Here is a 23,511-nt window from a genome sequence, read left to right on the forward strand (position 1 = left end):
AGCAACTCTACCGCTGTGCCACCCTGCCGCCCTAAATGGTATCGGAAAAAAGCCAATTTATTTACTTTCAATACGTTCTTCATTTGAAAACACAAAGTGTTTTTAATGGAACATAATTCAGATGTTAATGTCAAATAGTTTAGTCATTGAGTTATACAGTGTAGTAACAGGCCCTTCGGCCGAAATTTCCCAAACCAACCAACAGGCCCCATCTACACTAGCCCCACCTGTCTGCATTTGGCCTATATCCCTGTAAACCTATCCTATTCATGTCTTGTCTAAATTATTCTGAAACATTGCGATAGTCGTTGTCAAGGGAACTTCCAAAGACATATTAATTCTGTAATACTGTGCGCAATTGTGCTTCTTATGTTGCATTGAAATCTTTAGTTTCCTCAGCTTCAAAAACAAGTTTGCCAACACCTTTGTACATCTTTTCAATTGTACACTTTTGCACCTTTTCATTTTTTGTACAGGCCAGTTGTAATGTTTAATATTGGCTGTGCCAAGATGAACCTACCTGCTCAATATCCCTTGCAGAATAGGGCGGCACGCTGGTGGTGCGGTAGAGTTGCCGATTTACAGCGGCAGAGACCCGGGTTCCATCCTGATTACGGGTGCTGTCTAAGGAGTTTGTACGTTCTCTCTGTGACCTGCGTGGGTTTTCCCCAAGATCTTCGGTTTCCCCCCACACTCCAAAGACGCACAGATTTGTAGGTTAATTGGCTTGGTATAAATGTAAAATTGTCCCTAGTGTGTGTAGAGTTGTCTTAATGTGCAGGGATTGCTGGTCGGTTCGGACTTGGTGGGCTGAAGGGCCTCTAAACGAAAACTAAACTAAATTAAAGGATAGTAAAATAAGATAGCCGAGTCGTGGCTTAATGAAAGAGCACCACGTGTTGGAAAAGAATGAACTAAAATGTCTGATTCCAATTACATCTTGTAACACATTTGAGAAATCACAGTTTAGGAGTGCCCTCTTTTGTAATTCTGGAAAGACACTAAATGCACAGTTTTCTGGAGGTAAATGAGGGAGGTAATGTAACAACATTTAAAAGACATTTGGAAAGGTACATGGATAGGAAAGGCTTATGGGCCGGTGGAATGGTGTATTTTGGTCGGCATGGTCATGTTGGGCTGAAGGGCATGTTTCCACGCTGTATGGATCAATGACTCTTAAGTAGTCCAAAAAAAAAAGTTGTCATCTATCTCTTACTGCTTTCCTATCATGTCAATATTCTACGCATTATAATTGCGGCCTGTTTCTGCGGAAGAATTCTGCAATAGTATCCCGAAACTAAACTTAAAAAACTGAACTAGCCCGTTACAAAAGCATGAAGAAGGTCAGTGTGGTCACCAAGATGGATTCCAGTGTGGAATTCCAGAAAGACAGCAGGTTTTGGCACAGTGGTCTAAACAGTTCTATGGCAAACTGATTTGAGTTCCCATCATTATTTGCATTTGGTCTCCATACGTGGCATCCTGAGTTAGTTAGCAGTCTTGTTGTGCGTGGCCCCTTGGGCAAGAGTGACCATAATATGGTTGAGTTCTTCATTAGGATGGAGAGTGACATCGTTAATTCAGAAACAAGGGTCCTGAACTTAAAGAAAGGTAACTTTGAGGATATGAGACGTGAATTGGCCAAGATAGACTGGCGATTGATTCTTAATGGGTTGACGGTGGATATGCAATGGAAGGCATTTAAAGACTGCATGGATGAACTACAACAATTGTTCATCCCAGTTTGGCAAAAAAATAAATCGGGGAAGGTAGTGCATCCGTGGATAACAAGGGAAATCAGTGATAGTATCAAAACAAAAGATGAAGCGTACAAATTAGCCAGAAAAAGCAGCCTACCAGAGGACTGGGAGAAATTCAGAGACCAGCAGAGGAGGACAAAGGGCTTAATTAGGAAAGGGAAAATAGATTATGAAAGAAAACTGGCAGAGAACATAAAAACTGACTGCAAAAGCTTTTATAGATATGTGAAGAGAAAAAGATTAGTTAAAACAAATGTAGGTCCCTTGCAGTCAGAAACGGGTGAATTGATCATGGGGAACAAGGACATGGCAGACCAATTGAATAACTACTTTGGTTCTGTCTTCACTTAGGAAGACATAAATAATCTGCCGGAAATAGCAGGGGACCGGGGGTCAAATGAGATGGAGGAACTGAGTGAAATCCAGGTTAGCCGGGAAGTGGTGTTAGGTAAATTGAATGGATTAAAGGCCGATAAATCCCCAGGGCCAGATAGGCTGCATCCTAGAGTACTTAAGGAAGTAGCCCCAGAAATAGTGGATGCATTAGTGATAATTTTTCAAAACTCTTTAGATTCTGGAGTAGTTCCTGAGGATTGGAGGGTAGCTAATGTAACACCACTTTTTAAAAAGGGAGGGAGAGAGAAAACGGGGAATTACAGACCAGTTAGTCTAACGTCGGTAGTGGGGAAACTGCTAGAATCAGTTATTAAAGATGGGATAGCAGCACATTTGGAAAGTGGTGAAATCATTGGACAAAGTCAGCATGGATTTATGAAGGGTAAATCATGTCTGACGAATCTTATAGAATTTTTCGAGGATGTAACTAGTAGAGTGGATAAGGGAGAACCAGTGGATGTGTTATATCTGGACTTTCAGAAGGCTTTCGACAAGGTCCCACATAAGAGATTAGTATACAAACTTAAAGCATACGGTATTGGGGGTTCAGTATTGATGTGGATAGAGAACTGGCTGGCAGACAGGAAGCAAAGAGTAGGAGTAAACGGGTCCTTTTCACAATGGCAGGCAGTGACTAGTGGGGTACCACAAGGCTCAGTTCTGGGACCCCAGCTATTTACGATATATATTAATGATTTGGACGAGGGAATTAAATGCAACATCTCCAAGTTTGCGGATGACACGAAGCTGGGGGGCAGTGTTAGCTGTGAGGAGGATGCTAGGAGGCTGCAAGGTGACTTGGATAGGCTGGGTGAGTGGGCAAATGCATGGCAGATGCAGTATAATGTGGATAAATGTGAGGTTATCCACTTTGGTGGCAAAAACAGGAAAGTAGATTATTATCTGAATGGTGGCCGATTAGGAAAGGGGGAGATGCAACGAGACCTGGGTGTCATGGTACACCAGTCATTAAAAGTAGGCATGCAGGTGCAGCAGGCAGTGAAGAAGGCGAATGGTATGTTAGCATTCATAGCAAAAGGATTTGAGTATAGGAGCAGGGAGGTTCTACTGCAGTTGTACAGGGTCTTGGTGAGACCACACCTGGAGTATTGCGTACAGTTTTGGTCTCCTAATCTGAGGAAAGACATTCTTGCCATAGAGGGAGTACAGAGAAGGTTCACCAGACTGATTCCTGGGATGTCAGGACTTTCATATGAAGAAAGACTGGATAGACTCGGTTTGTACTCGCTAGAATTTAGAAGATTGAGGGGGGATCTTATAGAAACGTAATTCTTAAGGGGTTGGACAGGCTAGATGCAGGAAGATTGTTCCCGATGTTGGGGAAGTCCAGAACAAGGGGTCACAGTTTAAGGATAAAGGGGAAATCTTTTAGGACCGAGATGAGGAAAACCTTTTTCACACAGAGAGTGGTGAATCTGTGGAATTCTCTCCCGCAGAAGGTAGTTGAGGCCAGTTCATTGGCTATATTTAAGAGGGAGTTAGATGTGGCCCTTGTGGCTAAAGGGATCAGGGGGTATGGAGAGAAGGCAGGTACAGGATACTGAGTTGGATGATTAGCCATGATCATATTGAATGGCGGTGCAGGCCCGAAGGGCCGAATGGCCTACTCCTGCACCTATTTTCTATGTTTCTATGACATCAAGATAGCATTTGATAGAGTAGGACTTTTAGAAGCTGATGTTGGAAATTAAATCAAAGAGAATCGAAAGTAAAGCATTAGTAGTTGAAGACAGACCTAACACAAATTAAAATGTATTAATTTGGTCCAGGGAAAAGATTTAATAGGAACCTGAGGGACAACTTTTAATGAGAGGGCGATAGAATATGGTGTATGGAATGAGCCACCAGAGGAGATGGTTGAGGCAGGTCCAATAACAGCATTTAAAAGACACTCTGACAACTACATGGATAGGAAAGGCTTTGAGGGATATGGGCCAAGAACGGGCAAATGGGACTGACAGGGATAGAGCACCTTGGTCGACATGGACGAGTTGGGCCGAAGGGCCTGTTTCCCTGCTGTATGACTCTACCTCGGTTAGGCAACTATGTCGCTATAAACGAGTTGGGCCGAAGGGCCTGTTTCAGTGCTGTATAGCTCTATAACTAGAAGTTATACTTCGGCATAGTTCAATTAAAAAAAATGTTCAGAGTCAAATAGATCAGTCAGAATTGACTTGAACTTTCACCATTTGTTAAATTGGAGCTTAGCATGATTCTCCAAAGCAGCTTTCTGTGAGTCCCTCGTGACTAATACAGTGAACTCCTACAGTGTGGAGAACAAAAGTAAGCACTGTCACTACCCTCAGCTCAGCAGCAATAATGGAGCTGCATGAATTAGCTCCCTTGTTGTCATTTCCCAGCTTGGCTGGAGGCTTTAGTCATCTTTATCACTTTTTACAACAAGCCGTGCTTGACATTGTCGATTTCCAGTGTTCCATGGGTTGCGACTTCACTCGTTCTGACTTAAGGGTGTGGTAACCTTCCATATTCATGAGAAGGTCCACGCGTGCCTCCTGAAAACACTGCAAGCCTCTTAAGGGAACACTGTGTTACTAGGTTATTAAGGTAAGGAACTTGTCTGAAGAAGGGTTCCATCCCAAAATGTCACCCATCCTTTTTCTCCAAAGTTACCCCAGCACTTTGTGTCTATCTGCAGCATTTAGAGATAGTGATGATATAGTTTGGTTTAGTTTAGAGGTACTGCATGGCAATATGCTCTTCAGCCAACCAAGTCCATGCCGACAAACGATCACCTGTGCACTCGTTCTATTCTACACACTTGGGACAATTTATAGGAGCTAATTAAGCTATAAGCCTGCACGCCTTTGGGACGTGGGAGGAAACCGGAGCACCGGGAGAAAACCCACATGGTCACGGAGAACATTCAAACTCCGTACGGACAGCACCTGTAGTCAGGATCGAACCAGGGTCTCTGGCGCTGTAAAGGGGCTGTCCCACTTGGCGACCTAATTGGCGAGTTTAGAAGAATTTGAAAAAATGTCATGTTGAAGACCTCCTTCGACTATGTTGAAGAATAGCTACGACAAACTTCGGGAAAATTGGACATCGAATAGTGGAGAGTGAAGCCGACCTCCTTCGATCTCCTTCGACCTCCCTTCGACCATGTTGAAGACTATCTACGACTACCTTTGACTACCCTCGATTACCTATGACGCCGACCTACTACAACCTACTACGACTAAACGTACGAGTAAAAAAAGTATCGATTTTTTCCATGGCGACCTTTTTTACCCTTGGGCATTTTTTAACATATTGAAAAAAATGCCGCGACCTAGCTGACGCCTCAAGTATGTGAAGACCTCTCTCGAGCTTGGAGAGTTACGAAGACCTACGACCTCGTGTCGACCATGCTGCGAGTATGAATCGAGGGCAACTCGCCAGAACTCGCGGATCATGTCGCCCAAGTGGGACAGGCCTTTAAAGCAGCATTTCTACCGTTGTGCCTCTGTGCTGCCCCCGTGGGAAGGGTAAAATGTAACGGTGCAAAGAAATACTTTATATACTGCCTTTTACACTCATCTGAGAGGCCTGTTCATTTCATCTAGAGATGCTGCCTGACATCACTTTGTGTGTCTTTTTCTTAGTATATCTCAAAATGACTTAAAGCCAGTGAACTATTTCTGATACACAAGGAACTGGAATCTTGAAATCTTGAATAAAACACAAAGTGCTGCAGTAACTCAGGCATCTTTTGTGGAGGGAATAGATAGGTGATATTTCAGGTCAGGACCCTGTTTCAGACGGATTGTCGTGGGGGGAGAGAGCTGGAAAAGAGGTGGGGGTGGGGGGGTAAGACAAAGCCTGGCGAGTGATAGGATACAGGTGGGGGGGGGGGGGGGATTTGATGGGCAAATGGGTGGACAAAGGCTAGAGATGAAAATGAGACAAAAGGATATCAGATAAGGTTGAAGGGGGGGGAGTAGAGGGGTGGGTAGTGGGAGAAATAGGATGGGGTGGGGGTGGGGGGGGGCAAAGAGGCTTGTTACTTAAAATTGGAGAGTTCAGTGTTCATCCCACTGAGTTGTAAGCTAACCAAATGGAATATGAAGAAGATGGGTCTGAAGAAGGGTTTCGGCCCGAAATGTTGCCTATTTCCTTCGCTCCATAGATGCTGCCTCACCCGCTGAGTTTCTCCAGCATTTCTGTCTACCCTGGAATATGAAGAGCTGTTTTTCTGAAATTTTGAAATGCTGCCACCCTTGTAAGGCAGGAAACACTGGAGGCAATTTTGGTAATACTGAAGGAGAGATGAATGTGGCCAGATGATTGAGGCTAACTCATTTGTTTCTCTTTCACGTGCGCCAGCAGAGCATGTAGATGCCAGGCACAAAGAGCTGGAGTAACTCAGCGGGTCAGGCAGCATCTGTGGAGAACATGGATGGGTGACGTTACGAGTCGGGACCCTTCCTCAGACTGATTGTGGGGGTGGGGGAAGAAAGCCAGATGAGAGGAGGGCAGGGCAAAGCCTGGCAGATAATAGGTTAATATAGGTGAGGGAGTTACTCCAGCACTTTGTGTTGTTGTTTTTTTGTAAACCAGCATCTGCAGTTTCTTGTGCCTCCAGATATAAAGCTGCTTTGTATTGTCATTCATAACATAGAAATTCATACATGAATATATTGATACAACTTTGGCCATTTCAAAACCCAGTGGTGTAAACCCAGTTCTCCTACCAACCTCCACTGTACCAGAACCGTGTATGTTATAGTTCAATGAATCCTAACAAAGAATCGTTACACTCGGATTTAAAAAAAGTTTTATATATCATAACATGAAATAGAAATAGACGGTGAAGCACTGAATTATCTGTGGCAGCTTCATAAAAAGACGTTAGCTCCTGTCCCGCTGAGTTACTCCAGCATTTTTTGTCTATAATGACATTCGAAACAGCCGAATACTGCTTTAATTACTAATATCTGGTTTAAAACAGAAAGGAACTCCAAGAAAAGTCTGTAACTAATCATATCATTTTATGTTTTCATAATTACACAGCACCATAAAAATGGATTTTGTGAAGATCTTGAATCTGCATGTTGTGTACATGTAGCAATTGCTGGAAATGTTTGTGATTTTGAATTTTAAGTCAGCTTAGATATTTATTAAACATATTTTTTTTTATTTTTTTTTACATTTTACCAAGACTCAAAGAAATAAAATTGGTCAATTTCCATCATTGTTTCATATTCTTGCATCAGAATATGAAGTGGCATCTCGGATGTTTCAAGACTTTATACCTAAAAGGCCTGACATAAACATTTACCTTTTATATTCAACTTTCTACACAGCGGAAATAGCCGCTCTATTGTCTATTAGTTCCTATGAATATCTTGGAAACTTCAAACAAGTCACCCCTGCTTTCCAAGGCTAAAGGGCCTGTTCCACTGCGGTGACCTAATTTGCGAGTTTAGAAGAGTTTGCCCTCGGCTCATACTCGCAGCATGGTCGACACGAGGTCCTAGGAGGTCTTTGCAACTCTCCTTCATGCTCGAGTGTAGTCCCTGCGTACTTGAGGCCTCAGCTAGGTCGCGGCGTATTTTTCAACATGCTGAAAAATGCCCGCGAGTAAAAAAAGGTCGCCACGGGAAATATCTATATATTTTTTACTCATATGTTTAGTCGTAGTAGGTCGGCATGTTATTCGTAGGTAATCGAAGGTAGTCGTAAATAGTCTTCAACATGGTCGAAGGGAGGTCGAAGGAGGTCGTCTTCACTGTCCACTATTCGGTGTCAAATTTTCCCGAAGCTAGTCGAAGCTAGTCTTCAACATAATAATAATAATAAATTTTATTTGTGGGCGTCTTTCAAAAGTCTCAAGGGCAGCTTACAGAATTTAACAAGAGTAAAAAACATATAATCGGAGTAAAATAAATAATAAAGACATCACCAATACACAAATTAAAGACAGAATTCGATCCAAAGACAAAAAAAAAATCAAAAACACAATGTGAAGAGAGAGCAGCGGCAGCTAAACCGCGCCAGCGTACACTCTCCCTTCCGGCAGGTCTTCTACATAGTCGAAGGAGGTCTTCAACATGACACTTTTTCAAACTCCCCTAAACTCTTCTAAACTCGCCAATTAGGTCGCCGCAGTGGGACAGGCCCTTAAATATCCTGCTTAAAATGTGGTGCCTAGTTCTCCAGACAAGACTAACCAGGGCTGTGTTCCACTAGGGGTGGCGCAGAGATAGAGTTGCTGCCTTACAGCGCCAGAGCCCAGGGTTCAATCCTGACTATGGGTGCTGCCTGTACGGTTTATACGTTCTCCCTGTTACCGCGTTAGTTTTCTCCGGGTGCGGGTTTCCTCCCACATCCCTAAGACGTGCGGGTTTGTAGTTTAATTGGCCTCTGTAAATTGTCCCTAGTGTGCAGGATAGAACTAGTGTATGGGTGATCGATGATCGATGTGGACTCGGTAGGAGGAAAGGCCTTTTTTCACATTGTATCTCCAAACTAAAGTAATCGCAGACTGTTTGTCACATACTTTTTGAACATCCATCATTTTTTACCATTTAATCGCTTGGAAAGTAATCGTCCCTCTCTAAGTACAGTGGATGACCTCACATTTCCGTCAAAAGACACAAAAGTGCTGGAATAACTCAGCGGGTCAGGCAGCATCTAGAGAACATGGATAATTGACGTTTCGGGTCTGGGTCCTTCTTCGGTCTTCCAATCAGTCTCAAGAAGGGTCCCAACTCAAAATGTCGCCTCTCCATATTCTCCAGAGATGCTGCCGGAGCCGCTGAATTACCCCAGCACTTTGTGTCTTTTTTCTCGTAAGCCAGATCGTTATGTCTCACATTTATTTTTAGTTTAGTGATATAGCATTGGAACAGCCCCTTCGGCCCACCGATTCTACACCTTTCATACTAGTTTTAAGTTATCCCACTTTCTCATCAACCCCCTACACACTAGAGGCAATTCACAGAGGCCAACTAACCTCCAAACCCACACGTCTTTCGGATGGACCCTAGACTGTGGTCCTCCTTAGTTGTTCTTGGTCCTCCAAAATATTGCAAATGGAATATTCCAAATGGCTTCACAGAACCTTGGCGATGGCTGCACCAAGCTTGAGTTAAGGGCCTGTCCCACTATGGTGACATAATTGGCGAGTTTGGGAGAGTCTGCGCTCGCCACAAGCTCACAACACGGTCGTAGGTGCTCTCTGGTGAGTCTCCTTCATGGTCGAGAGTAGTTCCCGCATAGTGGTTACTACTCGCGGCCTCAGTATGGTCACGGAAAAACTTTCAACATGTTGAAAAATTCTCTGCGACCAAAAATTGGTCGGCATGGCGATAGTTGATACATTTGTAGTCGTAGGTTTAGTCGAAGTAGGTCGTATTAAGTCGGCATGTTATGATAGGTTATTGTAGGTAATCGAAGGTAATCGAGATAGTTGTAGATAGTGTTAGTATATCGCCTTTGCTCGATTCACTGGCTCATTGATAGTCGAAGCTAGTCTTCTACATAGTCGAAGGATGCCAACTTTTTGGCGATTCAACAAGACCATGACAGTCTCCTAAACTCGCCAATAAGCTCGCCATAGTGGGACAGGCCCTTGAGTCCCTCAGCAGGTACTCCTGCAGTCTGGAATGGGCCAGTCGGCAACATTCCCTATAGATAATACAATTGTGGATAATGAGCAGACTGTTGGACAAAATGCAAAGGAATAAACTCCAACCAAGCTACCCTATGAAGGCTACATTTGAGTTTGGATGGAGAACAAAGTTTACAAGGTGTGGCCTGTGATATATAAATAGATATTGGGCCCAACTTTTCATAACTGGTTTCTATTGGCTCTCTACCAAGTATATTTACAGATCTATACTAAAATGTTAGCTATTACGCTTGGTTAATACAATATGAGCTGACAAGATTGTTTCTTGATTTTTATTGGCAGGAAAAAGAGAACAAGTATATGCTGTCGTTGGATAACTTGAAAATTCGCGATGTGGAGAGGAGTTTCATGTCCAGTAAAAATGCGTTTGCACTTTTTAATACAGAACAGAGGTAGGTATGTCAGAATTTTATTGAATAGAGCTGGAATTAGATCTTTTTCCATTATCTGTAAAAGATTATGCCTCTACATTCGGATGTGACTAGAAATGCCTGTTTTTAAAACGTGCTCAAACAAAATATGTTTCATAGTGTTAGTTTAGTTTTGTTTTGAGATATAGTGCCGAAACAGGCCATTCGGCCCACAGAATCCGTCCTGACCAACGATCCCACGTACACTAGTTCTATCCTACACACTAGCGCCAATTTTCAGAAACCAATTAACCTACAAATGTAGGAGGAAACCGGAGCACCCGGAGAAAACCCATGTGATCACAGAGAGAAGGTGCAAACTCTGTACAGATTGCACCCGTAGTCAGGATCGAACTCGGGTCTCTGGCGCTGTAAGGCAGCAACTCTATTGCAGTGTCATTGTGCGGCCCAAATGTTATAAATTATTTATAAATGTCTGTGCCAAACATGATGTCAACATAAAGTAATCAAATGTGCCATATCCCTTCATTCCCTGCACATCCATGTGCCTATCTATCAAAAAACACTTTTGTACCTGCCTCCACCGCCACCTCTGACAGTATATTCCCAGCATCCACCACCCTCTGTGTAAAAAATCGTGCCCCGCACATCTCCTTTAAATTTTGCCCCTTTCGCCTTGAAGTTGTGCCCTCTGGTATTTAATTTTTCCATCTTGGGAAAGAGATTCTGACTGTCTACCCTGTCAGACCCTCTCATAATGTTAGTGCAACCGCTGTCTCATGATGAATATTAAACAGGGGCAGGCGTAAGCCAATTTGTCCCTTCAAACCACTCACCACCAGACTCAGGAACAGCTTCTTCCCCTCTGTTATCAGGCTTCTCAACGGTCCTTCCATAAGCAAGGCCACTGTCCGATCCACCTCTACCCCATTGCGGACATTGGACTTTGTCTCTGGAACTAATGCGCTACAATGCTGAGAACTATATTCTGCATTCTGTATCTTCCCCTTTGCTCTATCTATGGCACTTGGGTTTCACGTGATTGTATTTGTGTATAGTATTATCTGATCTGAATGGATAGCATGCAAAACAAAGCTTTTACCTGTACCTCGGTACACATGACTATAGTAAACCTAAACCTAAACCCCAAACTTGCTCTGTCATTCTGTAAGACCACGGCTGACCCTGGACTCAGCACTAGTTTCCAGTCTCTCCCCAGATTCCTTTGTAGTCTGAATATCTATCAGTCTACGCCTTCTCTAGATTCAATGACTCTGCCTTCACAATTCTCTTGAGAATTCCAAAGAGTTATAATTCTCTCTGAGAGCAAATTTTTTCTTGTCTCTAATTTAAATGGGGCGGCCCAGTGGTGCAGCGGTAGAGTTGCTGCCTCACAGTGCCAGAGTTCCGGGTTTGATCCTAACCAAGGTTGCTGCCTGTACGGAGTTTGTACATTCCCTCTGTGACGATGTGGGATTTTTCCGAGTGCTCTGGTTTCCTCCCACATTCCAAAGACGTACAGGTTTGGCATCTGTAAATTGTCCCTAGTGTGTCGGACTAGAATTAGTGTAGGAACGATTGCTGGTCAGCGTGGTCACCGGATCTATGGGCCTGTCTCCGTGCTGTATGTCTAAAACGAAACTAAACTAAATATAGGTCCCTTAATCAGAAGTCTAATGGCACAAAAAGTTCTATTTACAATATTTCGAAAGCAGAATCAATGGCTGAAAACTGAAAAATGCATGCAAAATAACAAATGCAATTTGCCTTGACAAGAATCTCACTCCTCCCCAAACTTCTTTCTCTTGAGGAACAGATTCCAGTGGGCGGCGCGACTCACGTCGCAGCGGCCTCTGCAGTCCGTCTGTCTTTTTATTATTTTTTGTCTCGTTTGAATGTAGTTTTTATTATTATTTTTTGTGTATGTGTGTGGGGGGGTGGGGGAAACTTTAAAAAATCTATCCCCTGCACGGAGAACCCGACCTTTTCTCTGTCGGGTCTCCATTGTCGTTGGGGCCTAGCACCGTGGAGCGGCTTCCAGCAGGAACGACCTGGGGCTCCAGTCCTACTCACCATCGCGGAGCTGGCCCAGTTCGGAGCGGGAGGTGCGGTGGTGACGCGCTGCTGCGACCCGACCCCGGGGATTCGGAGGCTTACTGCAGGTCTGGTGGACAGGAACACCGGGAGCCCGCAGGTCCCTGCTGGGAGACCGCTTTTCGGGGCTTCCGCAACGGCGACTTCACCCGCCCGAGTTGCGGGGTTGAAGAGTACCTGGAGCGGTGCCTTACATCACCGCCCCGCGCGGCTTGGAATGGCTGCGGGACTTTGCTAGCGCCCGCTGGGGGCTCCAACAACAAGACCCGGAGCGGCGTAAATGGCCGCGGGACAATTACCATCGCCCACCGGGGGCTTTGACTTTGACTCTGACATCGGGAGGGGAATGGGGAGTGCGGTGGAGAGATAAGTCATTGCCTTCCATAACAGCGAGGAGGAGATGCGCTGTGATGGATGTTTGTGTAAATTGTGTTGTGTCTTGGTTCTTTCCTGTGTGTATGACTGCAGAAACAACATTCCGTTTGATCCTCAATGGGGTTCAAATGACAAATAAATTGTATTGTATTGTATTGTATTGTTTGGGGGCATTTCTGATATCTTGTAACAGTGATATCACCAAACAGTCTGAGCAGTATACTGGTGAAGATAGACACAAAGTGCTGGAGTAACTCATCGGGTCAGGCAGCATCTCTGGAGAAAAAGGACAGGTGACATTTCGGGCTGGAACCCTTCTTCAAACACCTCAGCCATCATCAGTCGTGACCCGAAACGTCACCCATCCTTTTACACCAGAGATGCTGCCTGACCCGCTGAGTTACGCCAGCACTTTGTGTCTATGGTGGAATACCAGCATCTGCAGTTCCTTTAAGTACAGACTACTGGTGAATTTTGACAAACTTTAATAACTTTTTAAAGATCTTACAGAACACAAAATAAAGACTGAAACATGCACCTGGAATTAAAATTGATGCTGAAATACCGTCATTGCATTGTAATTAATTTAAAATGCATGGAATTTCAAGTTAACCATCTGTGGAAATAATAGGCCGTAAAATTAGACTTCAGGGCCAGAAAGGCTCAAGGGAGTCAAGAGTGTTTTATTGTCCTATGTCCCGAATGAAACCATGAAATTCTTACTTGCAGCAGCTCCACAGATAGGTATATATTACAGTATGCAATAGGAAATCTTAATTATTGCAACTAAGTATAAAATATTAAAGGCTTTTTTTTCTCCAAAGCAGCGTATCAATGTTAATAGAATGGATTAATTGTAAATCAGAGTTCCCATCATTGCATTGATCTTTTAGGATTATGCTGGTCATAAGTGAGAGCAGAAAATTAGGCCTTTCGGCCCATCAAGTCTGCTGCACCATTCAATCATGGCTGATCTATCTCTCCCTCCTACCCCCATTCTCATGCCTTCTCCCAATAACCCCTGACATTTGTACTAATCAAAAATCTATCTGTCTCTGCCTTAAAAATATCCATTGACCGGGCCACCACAGCCTTCTGTGGCAAAGAATTCCACAGATTTACCCCCCTCTGACTAAAGACATTCCACCTCCTCCTTCCTGAAGGAACGTCCTTTAATTCTAAGGCAATGACCTCTTGTCCTAGACCCTCCCACTAGTGTAAATGTCCTCTCCACATCCACTCTTTCCAGAAGGTTATGAAGCAGCACTTCTCATGGAGGGATGAATGAGCAGCAGTATTTTCCTGTGCATCTAGAGCCTCCCATTGCCATCCAATGTTATTTAGTAGAACATAGAACAGTACAGCACAGGAGCAGGCCCTTCGGCCACAGTGTCAGAGTTAAGCTAATCTCCTCTGCCTGCACGTGATCCATATCCCACCCCCAATTCCCTGTATATCCATGTGCCTATCCAAAAGTCTCCTAAACACCACTATCGTATCTCCCTCCAGGCATCCAACATTCTCTGTGTCAAAGAAACTTGCCCCCACACATTTCCTTTAAGCTTTACCCCTCTCACCTTATTGCCGTGCCCTCTAATCTTTGACATTTCCACCCTGGGGGGAAAAAAAGATTCTGACTGTCTACCCTATCTATGCCTCAATAGTGTTCGTTCTCACTGTTTATCTGAAGCTTGTGAAAAGTGACCCAAGACTGGGCCTTACATCGCTAGTTTGACACGCAGAAGCTAGGAGCAGTGATGGCAGATAGAGCATTAAGAGTTACTTGTGTTTGTGTGGAAGCTGTTCAAAGTCCATAAATATTAAGATGGCGCCTGCCTGTGGCGACATTTTACCAGCAGCTCAACAGAAGAGAATTATTTATAGCTTCACTCAACTCACCTGGATCAAAGAAACGGTAGAAATCGGCGCCGTAACTGACAAACTGCTAGTGCACTTGAAGGCAATAGCTACAGTGGCTTGCAAAAGTATTCATACCCCTTGAACTTTTCCACATTTTGTAACGTTACAACCACAAACGTAAATGTATTTTATTGGGATTATATGTGATAGACCAACACAAAGTGGCGCATAATTGTGAAGTGGAAGGAAAATGATACATGGTTTTCAAATTTTTTTACAAATAAAAAACTGGAAAGTGTGGCGTGCAAAAGTATTCAGCCCCCTTTACTCTGATACCCCTAAATAAAATCCAGTGAAACCAATTGCCTTCAGAAGTCACCTAATTAGTAAATAGAGTCCACTTGTGTGTAATCTAATCTCAGTATAAATACAGCTGTTCTGTGAAGGCCTCAGAGGTTTGTTAGAGAACATTAGTGAACAAACAGCATCATGAAGCCCAAGGAACACACCAGACAGGTCAGGGATAAAGTTATGGAGAAGTTTAAAGCAGGGTTAGGTTATAAAAAAATATCCCAAGCTTTGAACATCTCACGGAGCACTGTTCAATCCATCATCCGAAAATGGAAAGAGTATGGCACAACTGCAAACCTACCAAGACATGGCCGTCCACCTAAACTGACAGGCCGGGCAAGGAGAGCATTGATCAGAGAAGCAGCCAAGAGGCCCATGGTAACTCTGGAGGAGCTGCAGAGATCCTCAGCTCAGGTGGGAGAATCTGTCCACAGGACAACTATTAGTCGTGCACTCCACAAATCGGGCCTTTATGGAAGAGTGGCAAGAAGAAAGCCATTGTTGAAAAAAAGCCATAAGAAGTCCCGTTTGCAGTTTGCCACAAGCCATCTGGGGGACACAGCAAACATGTGGAAGAAGGTGCTCTGGTCAGATTAGACCAAAATTGAAGTTTTTGGCCTAAATGCAAAACGCTATATGTGGCGGAAAACTAACACTGCACATCACCCTGAACACACCATCCCCACTGTGAAACATGGTGGTGGCAGCATCATGCTGTGGGGATGCTTTTCTTCAGCAGGGACAGGGAAGCTGGTCAGGGTTGATGGGAAGATGGATGGAGCCAAATACAGGGCAATCTTGGAAGAAAACCTGTTAGAGTGCAAAAGACTTGAGACTGGGGCGGAGGTTCACCTTCCAGCAGGACAACGACCCTAAACATACAGCCAGAGCTACAATGGAATGGTTTAGATCAAAGCATATTCATGTGTTAGAATGGCCCAGTCAAAGTCCAGACCTAAATCCAATTTAGAATCACTGGCAAGACTTGAAAATTGCTGTTCACAGACGCTCTCCATCCGATCTGACTGAGCTTGAGCTATTTTGCAAAGAAGAATGGGCAAAAATATCAGTCTCTAGATGTGCAAAGCTGGTAGAGACATACCCCAAAAGACTTGCAGCTGTAATTGCAGCGAAAGGTGGTTCTACAAAGTATTGACTCAGGGGGGCTGAATACTTTTGCATGCCACACTTTTCAGTTTTTTATTTGTAAAAAAATTTGAAAACCATGTATCATTTTCCTTCCACTTCACAATTATGCACCACTTTGTGTTGGTCTATCACATAAAATTCCAATAAAATACATTTACGTTTGTGGTTGTAACGTGACAAAATGTGGAAAAGTTCAAGGGGTATGAAAACTTTTGCAAGCCACTGTACATCGCGATCTCCCGCAGCTGCGGGAGCCCCCGTCTGTCAACGATCCCTCGATCGCTGGAGAACACCTGCGCAGACTGAGGATCACAGGTACTGTACCTGGAAACACCGGGAACACCTCCGGAGCCGACGGGCAGGATCTACCAGGAGCAACGGAGCTGGAGCTGGCGTCTGCAAGGGAATCCCCGTTCCAGCGCAGGTTCGCAGAAAGAGCAGGTACAGTAAACACTGTACCTGGAAACAACGGAGAGGCCTCCATTGAAACATGGCCGACGGGCAGGACTTCAGGTCAGACTGAAGCGCAGGGGACTTCGACCCCCTCTCCCTACCATCGTCCTGGCCAATGTAAAATAGTCCCTTGAAAATAAGGTGGAGGGCAAGGCTGCTTTACCAAAGGGAGCTGAGAGAATGCTCTGTGTTCTGTTTCACAGAGACATGGCTCACCCCCAGCTCCCCAGACTCAGCAGTCCTGCCTGAATATTTCTCCATCCATCGCATGGACCGTACACTGGCATCTGGGAAAGGAAGAGGAGGGGGCGTCTGCTTCATGGTCAACTTTGCGTGGTGCTCAGACATGGCAGTCCTGTCCAACACCTGCTCTCCACACCTGGAACACCTGGCTGTGAAGTGCGTCCCTTCTACCTACCAAGGGAATTCACCTCAAACATCCTGACCGCGGTCTACATCCCACCCCAGGCAGACGTCCATCTGGCATGGCTGCACGCCGTAGTCAACAAGCACCAGACGGCTTACCCCAGCATTTACCACCATTGCCGGGGACTTCAACAAAGCCAACCTGAAGAAATCGCTCCCTAATTTCCACCAACATGTCTCCTGCAGCACCAGAGAATCAAACACCCTCGACCACTGCTACACGACCATCAAAGACGCCTATCATTCTATCCCTTGCCTTTCGGTAAATCGAACAACTACAGGACTGTTTGAAGTGTGTAGACTGGGCAATGTTCAAGGGCTCGGCAACGGACCTGAATGAATACGCCACAGTCATTACAGACTTCATAAAGAAATGTGTGGAGGACTGCATCCCAACAAAAACCTTCTGAGTGGTTCCTAACCAGAAGCCTTGGATGAACCATTCTTGCACTCTTCTGAAGTCCAGATCCCGGGCATTCAGGTCTAGAGATGCAGAGGTTTACAAGAAGTCCAGATATGACTTTGGTAAGGCCATCAAAAAGGCCAAAAGAGACTTCTGCTCCAAGCTGGAGGATGAGACGGATGTTCGGCAACTGTGGCACGGTTTGAATGCTATCACCTCCCACAAGGCAAAATCAGGAGGCAGCTCAAATGTCAGCGAAGCATCACTCCCTGACGAGCTCAATGTGTTTTACGCACACTTTGATAGGGAGAATACTGATGTGCCTTCCTGGACCCCATTCGCCATGACGTTATTTCAGTCACAGTCACAGAGGCCGACGTCAGAAGATTCTTCAGGGGGGGTGAACCCTCGGAAAGCACCTGAACCTGATGGTATACCCGGCCGTGTTCTAAAAACCTGTGCGGACCAACTGGCTGGAGTTTTTACGGACATTTTTAACCTCTCACATCTGAAGTCTGAGGTTCCCAGCTGCTTTAAAAGGGCATCAATAATACCGGTGCTCAAGAAGAGCAAGGTGACTTGCCTCAATGACTATCGACCAGTGGCACTAACGTCTGTGGTGATGAAGTGCTTTGAGAGGTTGATTATGGCGCATATCAACTCCTACCTCGACAAGAACCTTGACCCACTGCAGTTCGCCTACCACCACATCAGAGCAACGGTGGATGCGATCTCGCTGGCTCTCCACTCCGCTCTGGACCACTTGAACAACAAAAATTCATATGTCAAGCTGTTATTCATTGACTACAGCTCGGTGTTTAATACAATCATCCCCTCTAGGCTGGTTACCAAGCTCTCAGATCTGGATCTCTACACATCCCTCTAATTGCATCCTCGACTTCCTCATCCACAGACCCCAGTCTGTCCATATTGGTGGAAATGTGTCATCCTCGATAACAATCAGCACGGGAGCACCTCAAGGCTGCGTGCTCAGCCCCCTGCTGTACTCACTCTATACTCATGACTGTGTACCTGGACATAGTGCGAACTCCATCATCAAGTTCGCTGACGACACCAATGTTGTGGGACGTATCACTGAAGTGAGATCAACCAATTGACCAAATGGTGCCAGCACAATAACCTGGCTCTCAACACCAGCAAAACCAAAGAACTGATTGTGGACTTTGGAAGGGGTAGGATAGGGACCCACAATCCCGTTTATATAAATGGTGGAAAAGGTCAAGAACTTCAAATTCCTGGGCATGCATATTTCCGAAGATCTTTCCTGGTCCCAGAACACTGATGCAATTATAAAGAAAGCACATCAGCGCCTCTACTTCCTGAGAAGTTTACAGAGAGTCGGTACGTCAAGGAGGACTCCCTCGAACTTCTACAGGTGCACAGTAGAGAGCATGCTGACTGGTTGCATCGTGGCTTGGTTCGGCAACTTGAGTGTCCAAGAGTAGAAAAGAATGCAGAAAGTCTTGACCACTACCCAGTCCATCATTGGCTCTGACCTCCCCACCATCGAAGGGATTTATCGCAGTCGCTGCCTCAAAAAGGCTGCCAACATCATCAAGGACCCACACCAACCTGGCCACACACTCATCTCTCCGCTGCCATCAGGTAGAAGGTACAGGAGCCTGAAATCTGCAACATCCAGGTTCAGGAACAGCTACTTCCCCACAGCCATCAGGCTATTAAACTCACCATCAAACAAACTCTGAACTATAACAACCTATTGCACTTTATCTGTTTATTTATGTGTATATATATGGTCTATGCTATAGAGACACACTGAACAGTTCTGTATTTAAGCTTACAATACTCTGTTGTGCTGCAGCAAGCAAGCATTTCATTGTCCTATCAGGGACACATGACAATAAACTCTTTTGACTCTTGACTTGAAAGAGATTTTGGAGGTGCCATAACAAGGAGAAAAGGATAAGCCTTTGGTTTTAAAATAACACATGGGTTCAATCAAGTAGCTGAATATAGAACCATGCTAATCCAGTCCCACTAAGTTTGAATGCAGCAAAAATCTCTTCACACAAAGGGTGGTGGGTGTATGGAACGAACTGCCGGAGGAAGTAGTTGAGGCAGGTACTCAGAGGGTCAGGCAGGTTTAAGAGACATTTAAGATGGACACAAAATGCTGAAGTAACTCGACGGGACAGGCAGCATCTCTGGAGAGAAGGAATGGGTGACGTTTCAGGTTGAGTCCCTTCTTCAGACTGCAAGAAACATTTAGACAGGTACATGGATATGACAAGTTTAGAGGGATATGGAGAAAATGCTGGCAGGTGGAACTAGTGTAGCTGGGACATGTTGGTTGGTTGGTTGGTGTGGGCAATTTGGGCCGAGGGGCCTGTTTCCATGCTGTATGATTATGACTCTAAGACTCTTGATGTGCTCAATTTCTGAAAGATTCAGAGTTAGAGGAAAACAAGAAATCTATAAAGGGCGACACAGCTGGTAGAGCTGCTGCCTCACAGCACCAGAGACCTGGTTCAAACCTAGGGTCTATCTGTGTGGAGTTTGCAAGCTCTCCTTGTGACCGGGTTGGTTCCCTCCAGGTGCTCCGGTTTCCTCCCCCATCCCAAAGACGTGTGGGTTTGTAAGTTAATTGGCTTCAGTGGATTGCCCCTAGTGTGTAGGGAGTGGATGCGAATGTGGGATAACATAGAACTAGTGTGAACGAGGGATCGATGGTCAGCGTGAGTGGGCCAAAGGGCCTGTTTCCATGCTGTATCTCTAAACTAAAACTAAATGTGTGACACAAGGAACTGCAGATGCTAGAGTAAAAAAAGGCACAAAGTGCTGGAGTAACTCAGGGTCAGGCAGCATCGCTAGAGAACATGAATAGGCAACATTTTGGGTTGGGATCCTTGTTCAGACTGACTGGAAGACTGAAGACTGATTCAATCTGAAGATGGGTCCCGACCCAAAACATCAATTATCCATCTTCTCCTCCAGTCCCATATCCAAATATGTACTGGTTTGTAGGTTTCTTAGGCTCCCTTCGGTCATGGCTGACCATGGGTGTCTCCAGGGTGCTATTCCCTGTATGTAGGACGCCTGTGCGTGAGTTTGTTTAACGTGGGGAGACTGGTGCACAGACAACCACCCTACGATCCTTGACAGATCTGGGTCAGGATCCAGTGGCATGGAGTCCAAGACGACCGGAGACCCTTTTCTGCTGCAGCCTTCATCCGCCATCCCAGCCGTTGTGACGCTCCACTTAGGTCAGCCATCGTCCTCCGCCTGTTCCACCGTTGAGGTCTTGGTTGGATTGCTCTTTGTCAGAGACCTCCCCCTCGGCATTATCGCCATGGGTGCCCCGACCAGGAGCAAAACTTCGGACGGCATCGCTCTCAGGCCCACACAAGCTTCTCCACCACGACAAGGTGGCAATCCATGGAGATTGCAGGTTGGCCTCTTTAAAATTGCCTCTAAAGTGTAGGGTGTGGATGTGAAAGTGGGAAACATAGGACTAGTGCGAGCGGGTGATCAATGGTCGGCATGGACCCAGTGGGCCGAGTGGCCTGTTTCCATGCTGTATCGTTTAACTAACGTGTTGCATTGAAAGGAGACAATGCCTTTCAGCCTTTTGTTTTGGACTATTTCAATGCGATTGGAAGTGTGGAAATCTGATGGGAATGTTTGCAGCAGAGATTTGTTGTTGAGCTGCAAGCGGACGGGGAATGGATTTGGCAGCAGCAGTTGGAGAGGACAGCGGGGGGGGTGGGGGTGGGGGGGTGACATCAGTCGTGGAAATGGAATCGACATGCCAAAAAAAGAGAAAGTAAGTTCTCATATCAGCGACACTAGAGGCCAGGAAAGGACGCTGGCTGGTTCTCTGGTTTTATTTAATGAGAATAGGATCAGGGAGCAGAAGATTAATCACATGGGTGGAGGAATCGAGAGGGAAAATAGCGAGAGAAATGATTCAGTGCTAAAATGAGAAAGGAACCAGGGTGGAGGCTTGGCAAAACGCCGCAGAACGAGGGAAGTAATGAAACTAATGTTCTGCCTTGGCAAAAAGGGAATGTACGTGTTTCTTGCACTTGTTAGAAGTTAAAAGCTGAGGGGGCCCAGAGAGGAAGGATTAAACGTGATTGGTACGAGCCAAAGGGATCTTGGATGATTCCGTGGTTTAACTGAGTTTAATGATACAGCATGGAAACAAGCTCTTCGGCCCACCAAGTCCATTCATGACCCCTTCACTCTAGTTCTATGTTTTCCCACTTTCACTTCCACTCCCGACGCACCAGGGACAGTTTTACAGAGGACCAATTGCCCGACAAAGCCGCACGTCTTTGGGACGTGGGAGGAAACCGGAGCACCCGCCCGGTCACACGGAGAACATGCAAACTCAATTCCTCACAGGCGCCAGCCGAGGTCAGGATCGTACCCAGGTCTCTGGTGCTGTGAGGCAGCGGCACTACCCGCCGCACCACCATGCCGCCATTTACTAGAGTGATACCTCATGCTTGAGGATGGCGGGACCCCATTGAAATTGGGCCAGATCTGTTGAACCCTTTGCTCATTTGTAACCCCTGCATTTAACGTCTGGCAGTCATTGTGAGTTTGTTTTTCAAAAGAAAAAAACCCAACACAGAATGCAGAAGGTAATAATTAATTTTTAAACGCTAAAAACTGCAAGTGCTGGAAATCTAAGATGAAAACAAATTATGCTGCAAATACTCAGCAGGCCAGCGGCAGTAATTCTCTTTTAATGCTTTCTACATAGTTGTACTTCCTGTCCTCTTGTGATTTGTTGTTGTTGAGCATTCAAAAATGTAGGGTCACAGAATCATGGGTCATTACAGTACAGAGGGAGGCCATTCGGCCTACTATGTGGAGCACCCTGCCAGAATCCACACAATCTGACAAGCCAGTCCCACTGCCTGACTGAAGAACGGTCTCGACCCGAAATGTCACCTATTCCTTTTCTCCAGAAATGCTGTCAGACCCACTGAGCTCTGGCTGAAGTTTATGGAACCAAGCAGCATCTCAGATGGACACCCAATGCTGGAGTAACTCTACAGGTCAGGCAGCACCTCTGGAGAGGAAATAGGTGACATTTCAGGTCGTGACCCTTCTTGAGACTGAGTGTCAGGGGATGAGAGGGAATGTGGAGGTGTGAAAAGGTACAGGACAAATCAGAGCCAGCTGAATGACTCGGGAAAGCTGGAGCCCACAATGGTCCATTGTTGGCTGTGGAATAGATGCTAACGAAGGGTTACGAACAGTGAAACTAGCAAAACAATGAGGGTGGGGGAGGGACGGAGAGCGAGGGAATGCAAGGGTTACTTGAAATTAGAGAAACTAGAGAAATGATTAGTACTACAGATGTCGTACTGAAGACATCTGCTTCACATACTGATCTTTCTGTCCTGGGCCTCCCCCGGTGCCAGAGTGAGGCCACACTCAAATTGGAGGAACAGCCCCTCATATTCAGCTAGGGCAGCTTACAACCCAGTGGTATGAACATTGGATTCTCCACATTTAGGTAACTCAGCATCAACAGGAGGAGGAGCCATCGACTAGGAGGAGGAGCCATCTTGGTGAACGGCTGCTAGCCAGCAGCCGTCCGTTTTAAATCCGTTTTTTTTAATAGTTTTTAGTGAGTCCTGTTTTTTGTTTGTAGGGGATATGGTCTTTTTAATGTGGGGGGTAGGTATTAACTGAATTTCTAGGTCCCTACCTGGTCGGTGTGGCAACCTTTTCTCCGGGCTGCCCGTTGACCCGTCCTCGTGGCCTACCTGCGGGCTTGGAGCGCCGTTTCCTGGCGGGAACCGCCCAGCGCCTCGGCCTCGGCGGCGGCACAGCATTGGAGCGCTGGAGCGGAGCGGAGTGGAGCGGGCGATGCCTTGCCTGGGTCGCCGCGCTGGAGCGACGCGCTGGAGCTTTACCAACTTTACCAACGGGAGCCTGGGCGCTCCAAACCGGCGCGGCCTTGTCGGCTTCGGCAGCCGCGGGCTCCAACCAGGAAGCGGCCGTTCCAAGTGGCCCAGCCGCCAAAAGGACTCTCCCGACGCCGGGGCAAGACCACCCGGTGAGAACGGCCAGGAACATCGGGCCTCCGTAGAGGCAATTGCGGTGGCCTCAATAGGCATGACTTTGGGGTGAACATGGGGTGGGGACTGGACATTGTGCCTTCCTCCACAGTGCTATCCACTGTGGGGGGATGATTTTTTTGTCTAATTGTAG

At 45.8% G+C, this 23,511-nt stretch overlaps 1 protein-coding gene across 5 annotated transcripts in view; it reads left to right on the forward strand.

Annotated features, from left to right (window-relative positions):
• dnm3 (dynamin 3) overlaps positions 1 to 23,511 on the forward strand; it is a 168,769-nt gene that overhangs the window by 111,394 nt on the left and 33,864 nt on the right. For 4 of the 5 annotated variants that reach the window (XM_033028059.1, XM_033028062.1, XM_033028060.1 and 1 more), the window contains one exon: positions 10,096 to 10,205. The exons of the other annotated variant lie outside the window; for it this stretch is intronic. In XM_033028059.1, coding sequence (XP_032883950.1) covers positions 10,096 to 10,205 — 110 coding nt within the window. The remainder of the gene's footprint in view (positions 1 to 10,095; positions 10,206 to 23,511) is intronic. 5 annotated transcript variants of the gene reach the window in all.

Source organism: Amblyraja radiata, chromosome 10 (genome assembly GCF_010909765.2).
Source record: "Amblyraja radiata isolate CabotCenter1 chromosome 10, sAmbRad1.1.pri, whole genome shotgun sequence".
Classification (NCBI taxonomy): Eukaryota; Metazoa; Chordata; class Chondrichthyes; order Rajiformes; family Rajidae; genus Amblyraja; species Amblyraja radiata.